Genomic DNA, 13,520 nt, shown 5'->3' on the forward strand with positions numbered 1-13,520 from the left:
GCGGGCGAGCTGGGCCGTCCAGGGTCGGCGGTGATTGGCCAGCCGCTTTCCACCTCCCACTCCTATTGGCTGCCCGCCCCCTCGAAGCGTTGCGACTGGCGAGCTGGGATTTCCGGGGTGGGGCGGTGTCGGCTCAAAAGCGCCCGGATGCGGGACCGGCTCGGAACTTTCCAGAAAACTCGGGATCGGAGCTGCGCGAGGAGCCGCCGCGGGGTGCGGGACCGCCCGCTGCTCAGGGGCCGCCCTCCGCCATGGTGAAGGAGACTACGTACTACGATGTGCTGGGTGTAAAGCCCAACGCCTCCGCCGAGGAGCTGAAGAAGGCCTACCGAAAGCTAGCGCTGAAGTATCACCCCGACAAGAACCCAAATGAGGGCGAGAAGGTCGGCGGCGGGACGGGACGAGACTGCGGGCCCGGCTGCCCCGCGGGGCGCTGCCGTGGAGGTCGAGGGGACCGACTGTGGGGGGGATTTGGTGGGAGCGCGGCCGGGGGTGGGGGGCCCGCTGGCGTGCGGTTCGGGATTTCAAGGCCCGGGTGTCTGAGGCACGATGTATGTCTCTCGCAGTTTAAGCAGATTTCCCAAGCCTATGAAGTACTATCAGACCCAAAGAAGAGGGATCTGTATGACAAAGGAGGCGAGCAGGCCATCAAAGAGGGTGGCTCAGGTGGTGGTTTCGGGTCACCCATGGACATATTCGATATGTTCTTTGGCGGCGGTGGGAGGATGCAGAGAGAGAGACGAGGTAACCTGCCATCTTCTGATTGTTTCCCAGACTTTACAGCGTGACTGCTCTGGTAGACAGGATCAGAGACTATGAGGATAATGCCGTAGATATAAGACTTTAAATAGTGTTAAAATAAGGTTACAGGCTTGATCTCAAAATCGGAGAAAACGTTGTACCTAGCCTTTAACGGGGAGACGAGTCGGGGGAGGGCATTTGGTTCATACAGTGGTAGTTTGGTCTCTTGTGCATTGTTACATGTTAATAGCTAACCAGATTTCGTGTTGGGAAAGTCTTTAGCCCGACGTAAAGCCAGCTCCTAATAGGCTGAATAGGAAATGGAACGGCAGTGTAACTTAAAATCGTTTTTTTAACGTGGCTACCCTAAACGTGGTGTCTAAATGTGATCAGTAACTATACCTAAATAGGACAGCCAAATCAAATTCTGTCTGTGAAAACTTTTTGTTTTCCTGTGCTATTCTGTGGAATTGAGTTCAAGCTGCAGTAAAGTGCTGCTCAGAAATTAAAGTCCAGACTAATCACACTGGGAAAGACCGTAGTGTTAATTAAACTGGTTGAGAGTAGTGCTGACCTCATCACTTCTTAGTGTGGACTTGGTGACAAAGGGAAGTAAAAAGAGTTTGTATCAAAATGTTGCAGTGTTGTATCAAAGTATTCCTAGTAAGCCAAAACTTTGCTCCTTCACAAAATTAAGCCTGCAGTAGCTAAAGTTATAATTAATTCCTGAGTGTAAAAATTTAATTACGCAATTCGCTTTCCAGAAAGTCCCCTGGTGAGAGGAAGAGAATACTTTGCTGACTCTAGACGATGTCTTCCAATTCCTTGGAGATAGGTTGTTAAAACTGAAGTCCTGCTGTTATAAAACTTAAATGTCTAAGGTTCTACATATTTCTGCTTCTGTTACAGGTTGTGCTTTTACAGAATAATATCTTGACTTATTCTAAAAGACAAGTGTTACTGACAAAGCCATTAGAATTGTTACCTAATTTGACATGATAGGAAGGGGCTATTGACTAATACCAGGAAAATGAGTTAAAGCTGTATTAAAACAGGATGTTAAAGCTCATAGACTTGGTTTATTGTGACTTGAGCATAGTGACATGGGAAGTTTACTCTTACTTAGAGGCCAAGCTTTCAAACTTGAGTAAATATCCATTTTTTTTTTTTACAGGCAAAAATGTGGTCCATCAGTTGTCAGTAAGTTTGGAAGATATGTACAATGGTGCAACAAGGAAACTTGCACTGCAGAAGAATGTTATCTGTGATAAATGTGAAGGTATCTGTGAAACTGAAACTAAACACAAGTTGCTTCTACAGCTTTCAGAGTTTTTTTCTGGCAGCGCTAACCATCTGTCTCCAACTTTCATTCTCCTCAGGTCGTGGTGGTAAGAAAGGTGCGGTAGAATGCTGTCCTAATTGCAGAGGAACAGGCATGCAGATCAGAATTCACCAGATTGGGCCAGGAATGGTGCAACAAATCCAGTCTGTCTGTATGGAATGTCAGGGGCACGGGGAACGTATCAGCCCCAAGGACCGGTGTAAGAGCTGTACTGGCAGAAAAATTGTTAGAGAGAAGAAGATACTAGAAGTTCACATTGACAAAGGTGAGGTGTCTTACTAAGGTGAAGTATTGAACTTGGATGTACTGACTGACTTTGCAGCACTCAAACAGAAGCTTTAGCAAATGCATGGTGTTGATTTGGTGAGTAACACCACTGAGTGCACGTACAGTAAAATTGCATGGTATTGGCTTTAAAAAGTAGGACACTTGTTTTTAGGGAAGGTTGATTACTTCTACATCGCATCTAATACCTGTGCACGTAACTAAAAATGAATTCTGAAACCTGCAGTATTGTAAGTGGTGAATTATTTTTGAGCAACCTCATAAGCGTGAATCTTGATCAGATAGCTGGACTGATTAAAATAAAACTCATCACTTGTGCCTTAGCTTACCTAATGAGTTTTCCCTGCCTGTAAGGAAACCGTGCAGACTCCGATCACTTCTACTGTGTTTCAGTGTGAAGGGGAACCAGGTCTGCTATAGTAATGGGGTGCAGAGACAGTGCTAAGCCTCTCATGCTTAGAACTCTTTCCTATGCAACCCTGACAGTGCTGCTCAGCACAGGTACTCTTTGCCTGGCAAAATGCAACAGCACGATGGTGTTGAGTGACAAGCGCATCTCCATTGAGGAGGCTGCTCAAAAGCTGGCGGAGAAGTCTGGAGCAGTGCAGCTTGTAAGATAGAGCAAGCTGACAAGCACATGGCTTCTACAGACTTTGCCTGATTATCACCTGCAACTGTTGTATGCATAAGCATACCTTACGCAATGCCTGGATTTGTTTTTAACAGGAAAGTTGTACAGTAACATTAAATATGAGGGCTAATAGGGATATATTACTGACATTTCAAACAGGGAAATCACTGAGAAGAGTTTCTCTTTCTTACAGAAAAACAAGACTGTGAGCTAGCATGAGGCAGCTAGAATTTATGGTAGAGAGACTTATGTGGGGGTGAAATGGGTTTCTTAAATGACAGTTGTGGTCCTAGGGAGAAGGCTTCTTGCACTCAGCAGGCACTGAGCTCATGTTTCATAAGTAGCTCTGCCATGTATATTTATAAAACTGAAGAAGCTCATTGGTCACTTGCTCTCAAAATGTATTTTGTATGCAGTGTTTCTGTTTTCTTTTTAGTACTTGTGCTGATAATATTTCCCTTAAGGACTTTATCTTGGCAGGTGGCTGTTTTGCACTACGGTTAGTGATCTTGCAACATAGTTCAGGTTGGCACTGTTAAAATCTGTTGGACATGTGGATTAAAAAAAAATGAATGCTTCAAGGGAAGGTCCTGGTGTTCTAATTTAAAATGCGGAGATCTCCTGGTACCAGCTTGTGCCTATAAAAATATTTCTTATTGCTGCTTTTCACTTAAAAAATGAGAAATGTTTGTTTTCTGCAATAGGAATGAAGGATGGTCAGAAAATAACATTCCATGGTGAAGGGGACCAAGAGCCAGGACTAGAGCCAGGGGACATTATAATAGTCTTGGATCAAAAAGACCACTCTGTATTTACAAGGTAAAACACTCCTGAAGTCCTTGGTGTTAACTCCTGAGATGCTTGTCCACATGCTTCCTTGGTTACCACTCACCTTTTATCTGCTGGAAATACTGGTAGCTAGGATCATGTGGCTAGAACTCACCTGTGAGTTTGGGTGGCCAAAGGAGCACTGAGGTGCACAGGAATCCTGGTACAACTAGTCACAGCCACTTGTGTTCTAGTAGCACAAGGTATTCTTTTGTGAGCTTTGGCAGTGGAAGGGGACAGAAGGGAAACAAAACCAGTTACAGTTACTAAGAGTTTACAAGTCTTGAATTTTAAGAACTCTTAAAATACTCAGATTTTGTTTAATAGTTGTGAATATTTGTGATTATTTCCTTGCTTTTTCTAGGATAGCATTTCATCACTTATCTCCGAAAATTACCATTTAGTGTAGGCAGCTGTTCATTGCACACTTCAAGGCACAAAAAACTTGCAGTGTGTTTACTTTTGCTCAGGGATCTTACTTATGATGAACTTAGTGATTATAGCATGCACACATGAGACCAAAGGTGGTTTCCCACACTTCATCCTGCCTGAGTGCACTAGGCAGGGTAATCAGTCCTGTCTGTTACTGCAAAAGTGACTCAAGCAGCATTGACTATATCTCAAGTATTTTGTGATACTGGACAGTACTGCTTTGTCTTGCAAGCCTTCTTGTTTCAAGTTACTGTTTGTGGAGTGAGTCTGTCCAGCATGTTTTGGTCCAATGAAACGCAACACAGGTCATCTTGCAGAATTGTGTTGCACTTAGTGTCTCACTGCTTCTGTTCAGAGCAGTAATTAGGGAATCAATGGATTTAGAGAAAGCATTTGTTTCAATGCTAGCCACTGGGATTGTACTTGTAAATAGAAGTGGTGAGTGAAAGGTTCTTGGGAAACCTGCAGCTGGTCTGCCTTACTGGCCTGTATAGTGCTGAGCTCTGGAAGTTGCTACCAGAACTCTGTGCTGAAGAACACTGAGCTCACAGGCTAATAATCAGTTCTGTTCCATTTGGATAAGCTTACTCACTGATTTTTCCTTAACTTCCAGTGAAACCAGATACTGAATCAGCTATGCCATAGGGACAGTCTAAGCCAAACTGCATGGTTACCTGTGACTTCACACCTCTGCTGGCTTATTTTTGTCCACTTTTCTGCCCTCTGCCTTCAGTTGTAGTGTGCTTACATAACCCTTGATATTACTGGTCTTGTGGGGTTATGCTGAGGTCATGCTGCTCTGGGACAAGTGGAATGTTCCCCCTCTCCTGTCAGAATCTAAAATTAACTTTTCAGGCAAGCCTCCTTCCAGAGACCTTTAAAACAGATTGAGTGAAATAACTAAGTTCTTTGAATAGGCTGGAGGATTTTGTAGCTTTTGAACATGCAGCGCATGCAGACATCACTAGCACTCCCATGCTGAAATCAGAATAGGCAAGTAAAACAATTACATTATCTCTTCCACATAGTTCTTGGTGCTTTCTAGAGAGTAATTTCATCATAACCCAGAGTGGCCATCACCTGTTCAAACTTCCCTAGTACCAGATCTTCAGAAAGTGAGTGTAACAGAATAATGTAAAGCTAGCTGGTGCACTTAAAGTATCAGTCTGCATAAAGGAAGGGATTAATTGTCGTAGCTGCAATGTTTAGGAGGCTATGGGATTTTCCTAGAATTGGGAAGAAGCAGTGAAGTGAAAGAATGCAAGTGAGCCTTGCTGTACTTATTTCTCTTCAGTAAATACTTTTACACTTTGGATAGCTAGACTTGATCAGTAATGGCTCTCAGCGTGGGTACTGTTCCTGTAATTGCTGGTTTGAGGTGCCGCATCGATATTCAGTACTCTTTAGGTCTTCGGGCTTCTATTAAAATTACAGCTTTATTGTCCTTGCCAAGTTAAATACTGAATTTGGGTATGATCCTTTTCCTCCTTCTCCCTTGCTGTGACTGTTTTTGATTGATTCTGCCTTAGACGAGATGAAGACCTTCTTATGTCTATGGATATTCAACTGGTTGAAGCACTATGTGGCTTTCGAAAGCCTATCACCACGCTGGATAACAGAACTATTATTATTACCTCCCATCCTGGTAAGCGTTGGTTTGCTTTGTGCTAGAAGTCCAAGCATACAGTGTACGTAAGCTGGAAATTTAAAGGAACAGAAACATCCCATCTTGATGTACAAGGGGGGATGTGCGCTGGGATCAAGCTTTTTCCTCTAGTCTTTGCAGTACAAATCTTTAAACAAAAAAGAATTTTTGGATAGCAGTCAGCAGTAACTTTCTCTTTGCGTGATATAGTAACAGACCTTACCTCATGGACATACTTGTATCCTGAGGATACCTCATGAGAATTGAAGGCCGTGGGTCTCTGAAAACCACTTTTTCAGCCTTGGAACTGATGGAGCACTTAATAAATTTGTAAGTATGCTTCCTTTGGGAAGCATAACAAGGTTACAACAATGTAATGTAGACGTCATCCTGCTTTCCTACTCAGAAGTTACCAGGCAGTAAGTCCCTATTAGACTACTACCTATTGGTGTAGCTGTCTAACACAATATAAAAGGTTACATAAATATTGAAGGGAGTTAAAACTAAAGCTGCTTCTGTTGCCTGCATGGATCACTTCCTTCTTTTTTTTTTTGTTTTGTTTTATTTTTTAGGCCAGGTTGTAAAGCATGGGGCTATTAAGTGTGTGTTGAATGAAGGCATGCCAATTTATCGCAGACCATATGAAAAAGGACGTCTGATCATAGAATTCAGGGTAAGTGGATCAACTTACTTCCATGACACAGCTCAGCACTGAATATCCATCCAAAATTTAACCTCTAAGCATTACCTCAATCAAGAAGAGATACCAATTATCAAATGTCCTGATTTGGTATTTGTTTTTGACAATGGTGAGAACATGTAGTCCATCAAACAGAATTGCAGTTCAGAACAAAGAGAAAACTTCCGTAACACTCTGTTCTGAAAGTACTTTAAGTACCAGCATAATTTCTTCAGCGACCTTGTGAATTTTCATTTGCCTGGCATGTTCTTCAGTTTCTGTCATGCTGTAGGAAGGATGGATTAGTAACTCCCCTTATGCTGGAGCAAAGGAGTAGGCTGGAAAATGCTGATTTCTCACTGGAGAGAAGCTAATGCTGGGAGCTGTGGGCGCCAGCTCTGTCTGCTACAGTTTCAGAGGAGATTCAGCCATATCTCTAATGTTGATATATCCTGTGCTTTGCTTCTAGGGTGATTCCAGGGGGCAGCCTGATGCAGAAGAAATGTTGGATAAGACTTGGTTAAGTTTCCAGAGTTAGAAGCTAACTTTTTGTAGGCATTGAGTCACTAAGCTATTTTTTTAGGTGTTTTTTAAGCACTGTGTTCGTCATCTGTGATGGTAAAGCTGACTTCGGTACATATTTGACCTCTAGTGGGATGGCAAAAGGCCAATTCAGGCAGACTTGAGTAACCTCAGTTCTTGATGATTTCAGGTGAACTTCCCAGAGAGTGGCTTCCTCTCCTCAGATAAGCTGTCTTTACTTGAAAAACTGCTACCTACAAGGCAGGAAATTGAAGAAACTGAGGAAATGGAACAAGTGGATTTAGTGGACTTTGATCCATCTCAAAAAAGAAAACATCACTATAATGGAGAAGTCTATGAAGATGATGAGCATCACCCTAGAGGCGGTGTTCAATGTCAGACATCATAAATTGGCCAGTGAATAACTTGTGATGCTTGTTTTGTATGCATTAGTGGATGATTGAAGGACTACAAGCAGTTCACCCTCAGTTCCTACTATTTGTTGTTCTATCCAGCCATAGTCATTTCTAAAAACAAAGAAATAAACTAAGTAATTAAACTGACTTTGCAATTTGTATAAAGCTCCAGGATGCTCAAATGAAGGCAATTGCACTTGACCCCTGCGTTTTGGTCAAGGAAACTCCCTTACCTGCTTGTCTTTTATTCCAAGCCTTGTAATTCCTGTATGTGTGCAATTGCCTGGGCTTAAACTAAGATTCTGTGGTATTCTTTTTAGGAATTCTAGATCTTACACTCTGTTAACAAAGTATGCACAAGTACTTAAAATACATGGTAAGATACAGTTAAGTTTTGTACCAGTTAGGATAACATGGTAATGTTTTGGGGATTGTACTGGTGTTTGTTAAATGGGGACTGGTTCTAATGCAGCCACATTATACATGAAGCTGACAAGGATGTGGTCAATCTTCACAGGCCTGTTGAAGTCATGCAATCCACAAGCTCTCTGAAGCTACTGCACTTGAGGTCAAATAGTCCCTTCCTCTCCCAGCTTTGGTCCTGACCCTGGAGCTAGATCTGACTGCTGTTTGGCTGCTGTCCTGCAACATACTGCGCATAGAGCCAGTGGTTGCTTGGCTGCTGCAGGAGCTTCCTTCACTACTGTGCTGGAGTAAAAACCTCCAGGCTTTATCAGCGCACGTGTGGTTGGGAATCTGTCAGCCTGCTGGCATGTGAAGCTTGACTTCCACCTTGATTGCTGAAAGCAGATACCCCTCCATGGTGTGTCATGGAGAGCAGTACCAGCCCTGCCTGTGGGCATGTGAACCTGCAGAGGGGATGAACTGTTGGTGAATACAACCAACTGATGCATCTAGGATGTTCTGAAATTAATGTATTGTGTGCGTTATTTCAAGCTGACTCTTGAAAATTCTGTATGAATGTTCTAATTATTGTAGATGAAGCATTTCCAATATAATTACAAAATTGTTTGTTGCCTCTTTTCTTAGACCAGATGTTGGTTTAAAGATACCACCCCCTTCATTTTAGACAGCTATTCACAGAAAAATCTTAGCAAAAAACTTCTTTCAGAAAATATGCTGAGAAGACAGGTCCAGATTTAACCTCTAGTGTGGTAGTTTAGTCTTGTTCTGCCATCTGTCTTGGGACAGAGCTTATTGCTTTTCATACTGCTTTGAAGCAAAAGCGTCATGAAGAGAACTTGTTTTTTCTTCCTGGAAATAGCTGCTCCATGGTGGTACACGTGTTGTAACTTTAATATCTGGAAACTTAGTCTTAGAAAACATCTAGCTCTTGTAAGTGTTAAGTGTTTCATTTTCTAGAACACTGGTAGTGTGATTTTTGTACCTCAAGTGTAGTTCCCTTTTGGGTACCTACAGAATACTGATCCAGTGCATGTTTTGCCTTTTTTTTTTTTTTTCCTGTTTGTCTCAGCAGCAATAAAATTATGTGGGCAAAGTGTCTTTTCAAATTCTACTTGAATGAGCTCATCAGTGAAGTGTACAAGTGTGACCAGCAGGAGCCTTTGCTCTGTCACCAGTTCAGTTTGGCTGAGTCAAGGGGAGAAAACCAAGTAATCCTACCTCTGGCTAGGGCTGAGACTCCTGCACAACTGTCTTGAGACTGAGCAGCACTAAAATACACTACCTGTTTTCAGTTCAGTGAGCACCCTTGGGGCTTTTTCCTTAACCACTGGATCAAAACAGCTAGGGCAAACAAAGCTCAGTGCAGTGCTTTGAGGATGACAACAGGATGTTACGTTACTTCAGATTACTCTGTATTATATAGAAAACAATTCCATAGCCTTTTTTTTTTTCCCCAGGGACAGTTTAGTTTTCCTTTCACTGTACCCATTACCATTGAGGTGATGCTTCTGTTCTTGACTTACTCTGACGACTGTGATGGCCAGTTCTTCATGCTGGATGACACCACAGCAAGTCCAGAGGATGGGCCAGATCCTTCCAGGAAGGTGGCTGACCAGAAGCCTTGGCAGAGCAGCCCAAGGAAAGATGCTATTGCTAATGCAGGAAGGGCAGCAGAAACACCACCAGTTTAGCGTTCTGCTTTGAAATGAGCTGGTGGCTAACATAAAAGCTGTGTCCCAAAAAAATACAATGGCAGCAGTAGAGTAACCTTTCAGCAAACAGCACTAGCAAATGAAGGCAAGAGCTGGCAAGGAGGACCCAGCCCTTAGACCTTCAAGCGTGATGCTGAGAACAATATGTGGCCTCTTCCAAGTTTCTTAGTTCTCCCCAATATTCTGGGTATCATACAGCTACAGCAAGCAGCAAAACATGCTCTGCCACTGCAAAGTGAAGTAAGACAATTTTTTCTGTTGTCTTTTTGCTCTATGTGGGGGACAGTTTCCCATTTTGGGGAACGTACAGAATGGACAGCTGTAGAAATTGAGGATAAAGTAGCACAAAATAGTTGCTTCCATAACTACCAGCATAGTAATCAACTTACAATAGCCTGAGTTGATGTTTGCAATTACTTCGTGTTTCAGTTTCAATACCAAATTCACATCATCAAGCTCATAGTCTAGTCTATTACAATGATTCTTTCCACTGTGTGCCAGGCATGTAGGGCTTGTTTTTTTTCCCCAGAAATCTAGCAGCTCCGCTATGCCACAGGTTTGCTGTGAAACTGAGAACGCCCACTGCAGACTCATTTAAGAGCCTGCTCTCATTTTTGTTTCTGCCTGTAAGACTTCATGGCCCTAGCTGTCCTCTCTTCCCTGTGCTTTGCCTACCTGCTACCCAGCAGCCATGCAAGAAGTTTGCTCAGCCCAGGGGTGTAAACTGCTTTGAACTTAGAGTGTGACACAAGGTCAAGCAAGCAAGCGGCTTGCCCTATAACTTTTTCATCAGCAACTTCATCTGGGAAAGACATGTTCTTGCTTCCATTTGTGATTGATCGGTGCTCAGGGCATTAGTAAGGCACACTGAGAGAAGCAAGGTTTGATTCAAGCCATCCTTTTTCAAAACCACAGATGAAGAAATGCCAGGTTCCATGTTTTCTTAGGAGGTAAGATGAGCACTGTTATAGTGCCCCAAAAATGGGAGACTTCAACCACTCTGATATCTGCTGGCAGGACAACACAGCAGGACATAATCAGTCCAGGAGGTTCCTGGAGTGCACCAGTGAGAACTTCCTGACCCATCTGATAGAGGAGCCGGTGTGGATAGGGCTCTGCTGGACCTCGTACTCACCAACAAGGGGCTTGTTGGGACTGTGAAGGTCAAAGGCAGTCTTGGCTGCAGTGACCATGAGATGGTGAAGTTCAGGATCCTGAGAGCAAGGAGGAGGGTAAAAAGCAAGCTCTCAACCCTGGACTTCAGGAGAGCAGACTCTGATCTCTTCAGAGGTCTGCTTGGAAGCCTCCCTGGCATGAAGAAAAGCCCAAGAAAGCTGGTTAATATTCAAGGCTCTCCTCCTCCAGGGTCAAGAGCAGCCTATCCCAGTGAACAAGAAGTCAGGCAAAAATGCCAGGAGGTCTGTGTGGATGAACAAGGGACTCCTGGCCAAACTCAAACACAAAAAGGAAGCATCTGGAAGGTGTAACCAAGGACATGTAAGTTGGGAGGAACAGAGAGACATAGTCTGAGCATCCAGGGATGAAATTATAAAAGCTACACCTCAACTGGAGTTGAAGCTGGTCAGGGATGTCAAAGGCAACAAGATCTTCTATAAGTACATAGTTGGGAAAGGCTAGGGAAAATGTGGGCCCATTGCCGAATGAGATGGGGCACGTGGTTACACAGGACATGGAAAAGGTTGAGGTACTAAATGCCGCCTTTGCCTCAGTCTTACTAGCAGCACTGGCCTTCAGGAATCCAGGTCCCAGAGCCCAGGGGAAAGTCTGGAGCAAGGACGTACCTTTGGTGGAAGACGATCAGGTCAGGGAAGACTTAAGCAAACTGAACATACATAACTCCGTGGGCCCTGTGGGATGCACCCACAAGAGCTGTGGGACCTGGCAGGTGTCACCACAAGGCCACTCTCAATAATCTTTGGTCAATCATGGTGACTGGGGGAAGTGCACAAAGACCAGAGGAAAACAAATGTCACTTCTGTTTTCAAGAACAGCAAGAAAGAGGATCCAGGGAACTAAAGGTCTGTCAGCCTCACCTTGATCCCTGGGAAGGTGATAGAGTAGCCAATCCTGGAAACCATTTCCAGGTGGTGGACACCAAGTTAAACATGAGCCAGAAACATGCCCCTTTTGGAAAGAAGGCTAGTAGTATCCAGGTTGCCAGCAGCTTGACAGAGGTGATCCTTCCCCTCTACTGGTGAGGCCACACCTGGAGTACTCTGGTTCCCCAGTACAAGAGGAACATGGACATACTGGAGAGAGTCCAGCAAAGGGCCATGAAGATGAAGGGACTGGAGCATCTCTCCTATAAGAGAAGGCCAAGAGATGTGGAACTGTTCAGCCTGGAGAAGAGAAAGCTCAATGGGGATCTCATCAATGTCTATACATACCTGAAGGAAGGGGACATAAAGGACGGAGCCAGGCTCTTGTCAGTGGTGCCCAGTGACAGGACCAGAAGCAGTGGGCACAAAGTGAAACACAGGAGGTTCCCTCTGAACATCAGGAAACACTTTTTCACTGTGAAGGTGGCTGAGCACTGGCACAGGTTGCCCAAAGAGATGGTGGAGTGTCCAACCCTTCCACCCTCAGACATCCTGTCATTCTGTGAATAAAAGTTGAAGGAACACTTATTTATTGATTTGGCTTACAAAGCTTCTAATTTGGGAAGACAGGAAAGGCTTAACTACTTGGCAGCAGCACATGCCGGCTGCCAGACAAGCAAAGGCTGTTTCCTGCCCAACAAAACAGGGGCACTATCAGAAGAATTTGTTAGTACACATGGAGCAGTTTTATAGGCTAAAGGACACAAAGAAACTGAAGAGGGCTTCATTACCCCATTTCATACTGCAAGCAACACCTGTTGTGGGGAAAAATGTTATGCTCCCTTCACTTCAGCAGCATCCATCCCATATCTTGCTCCACAGGTAGCCAAAGAATTCCCCCGAATCCTACTCTGCCCCTGAAAATAAAGTGTTTAGCCACCCTTCTCCTTAGTATTCACCTAAAGCCTGTGCTTTTCCCCCTGACACTCAGACCCACATTTGCCCAACCTGTCTCTCACAATTCACCACGACCCAGGTCACAGTGTTTATTTACAGCTATCCAAAGAACACATGCTGGAACCCACGTCATCACCAGGAACTGGAGATGGAGTAACCATGCTGAAGGACACCCAGAACCCATGCAGACACTAGGCAGAAAGTGAAGAAAAGCTGTACCTGAAGAGCATTTGTAACTGACTTTTAGCGTCACCTTTCCTGTAAATCTCTGCAACACACTTTCTCTTCTCTCTGACTGAACACTGGTGTTATCAAGCTGCCCTCAACCAGAGGTAGGCCCTCTCACCCAAGCTCATGGTTCAAAATCCTCAGCAACATGCAGAATCACGGATTCATGGGGGCTGGCAGGCACCATGGAGATTGTCTAGTACCTCAGACCTCATGAGAATTTGGCTGCTTTACAAGATATCCAGAAAGGATCTTTTCCTTTTGAGATCAAATCTTCAGTTTTCAGCTGGTCTCTCTAAATCTTACTAGGACTCAAGGGAGGGTTTGGCTTTTCTTTGTGGATGGCAAGCTGGTAGTGGAATTAGAGCACAAATATGCCCTTTATCTACAGGCTCACACATTACTCAGACAAAGTATTAGCCAGAAACTTTAAAAAATAAAGTTACATCCCCCGCTTGCATGAACCTAAGCTCGCTGCTTTTTTGCTGAGATGCCAGGAGTTCTTCCACATACATTCTGCAAGCACATACAGGCAGCTGATCCCTGCCAACCAAGGCTGAAATTCATCGATCCTCAGTTGAGAAACAGGATGAACCAACCTAGGAGACTTTCACTA

The 13,520-nt window shown here is 44.0% G+C and overlaps 2 protein-coding genes across 2 annotated transcripts in view; one reads left to right on the top strand and one right to left on the bottom strand.

Moving 5' to 3' along the window:
• APTX (aprataxin) overlaps nt 1-13,520 on the bottom strand; it is a 125,218-nt gene that overhangs the window by 12,500 nt on the left and 99,198 nt on the right. The gene's annotated exons all lie outside the window — the stretch shown is intronic.
• DNAJA1 (DnaJ heat shock protein family (Hsp40) member A1) lies at nt 138-8,551 on the top strand. Its single transcript, XM_075740295.1, has 8 exons — nt 138-383; nt 567-744; nt 1,916-2,020; nt 2,121-2,348; nt 3,704-3,818; nt 5,789-5,904; nt 6,477-6,577; nt 7,296-8,551. The coding sequence occupies exons 1-8, from the start codon at nt 252-254 to the stop codon at nt 7,512-7,514; spliced, it is 1,194 nt and encodes a 397-aa protein (XP_075596410.1). The 5' UTR covers nt 138-251; the 3' UTR covers nt 7,515-8,551.

This window comes from Balearica regulorum, chromosome Z, assembly GCF_011004875.1.
Source record: "Balearica regulorum gibbericeps isolate bBalReg1 chromosome Z, bBalReg1.pri, whole genome shotgun sequence".
Classification (NCBI taxonomy): domain Eukaryota; kingdom Metazoa; phylum Chordata; class Aves; order Gruiformes; family Gruidae; genus Balearica; species Balearica regulorum.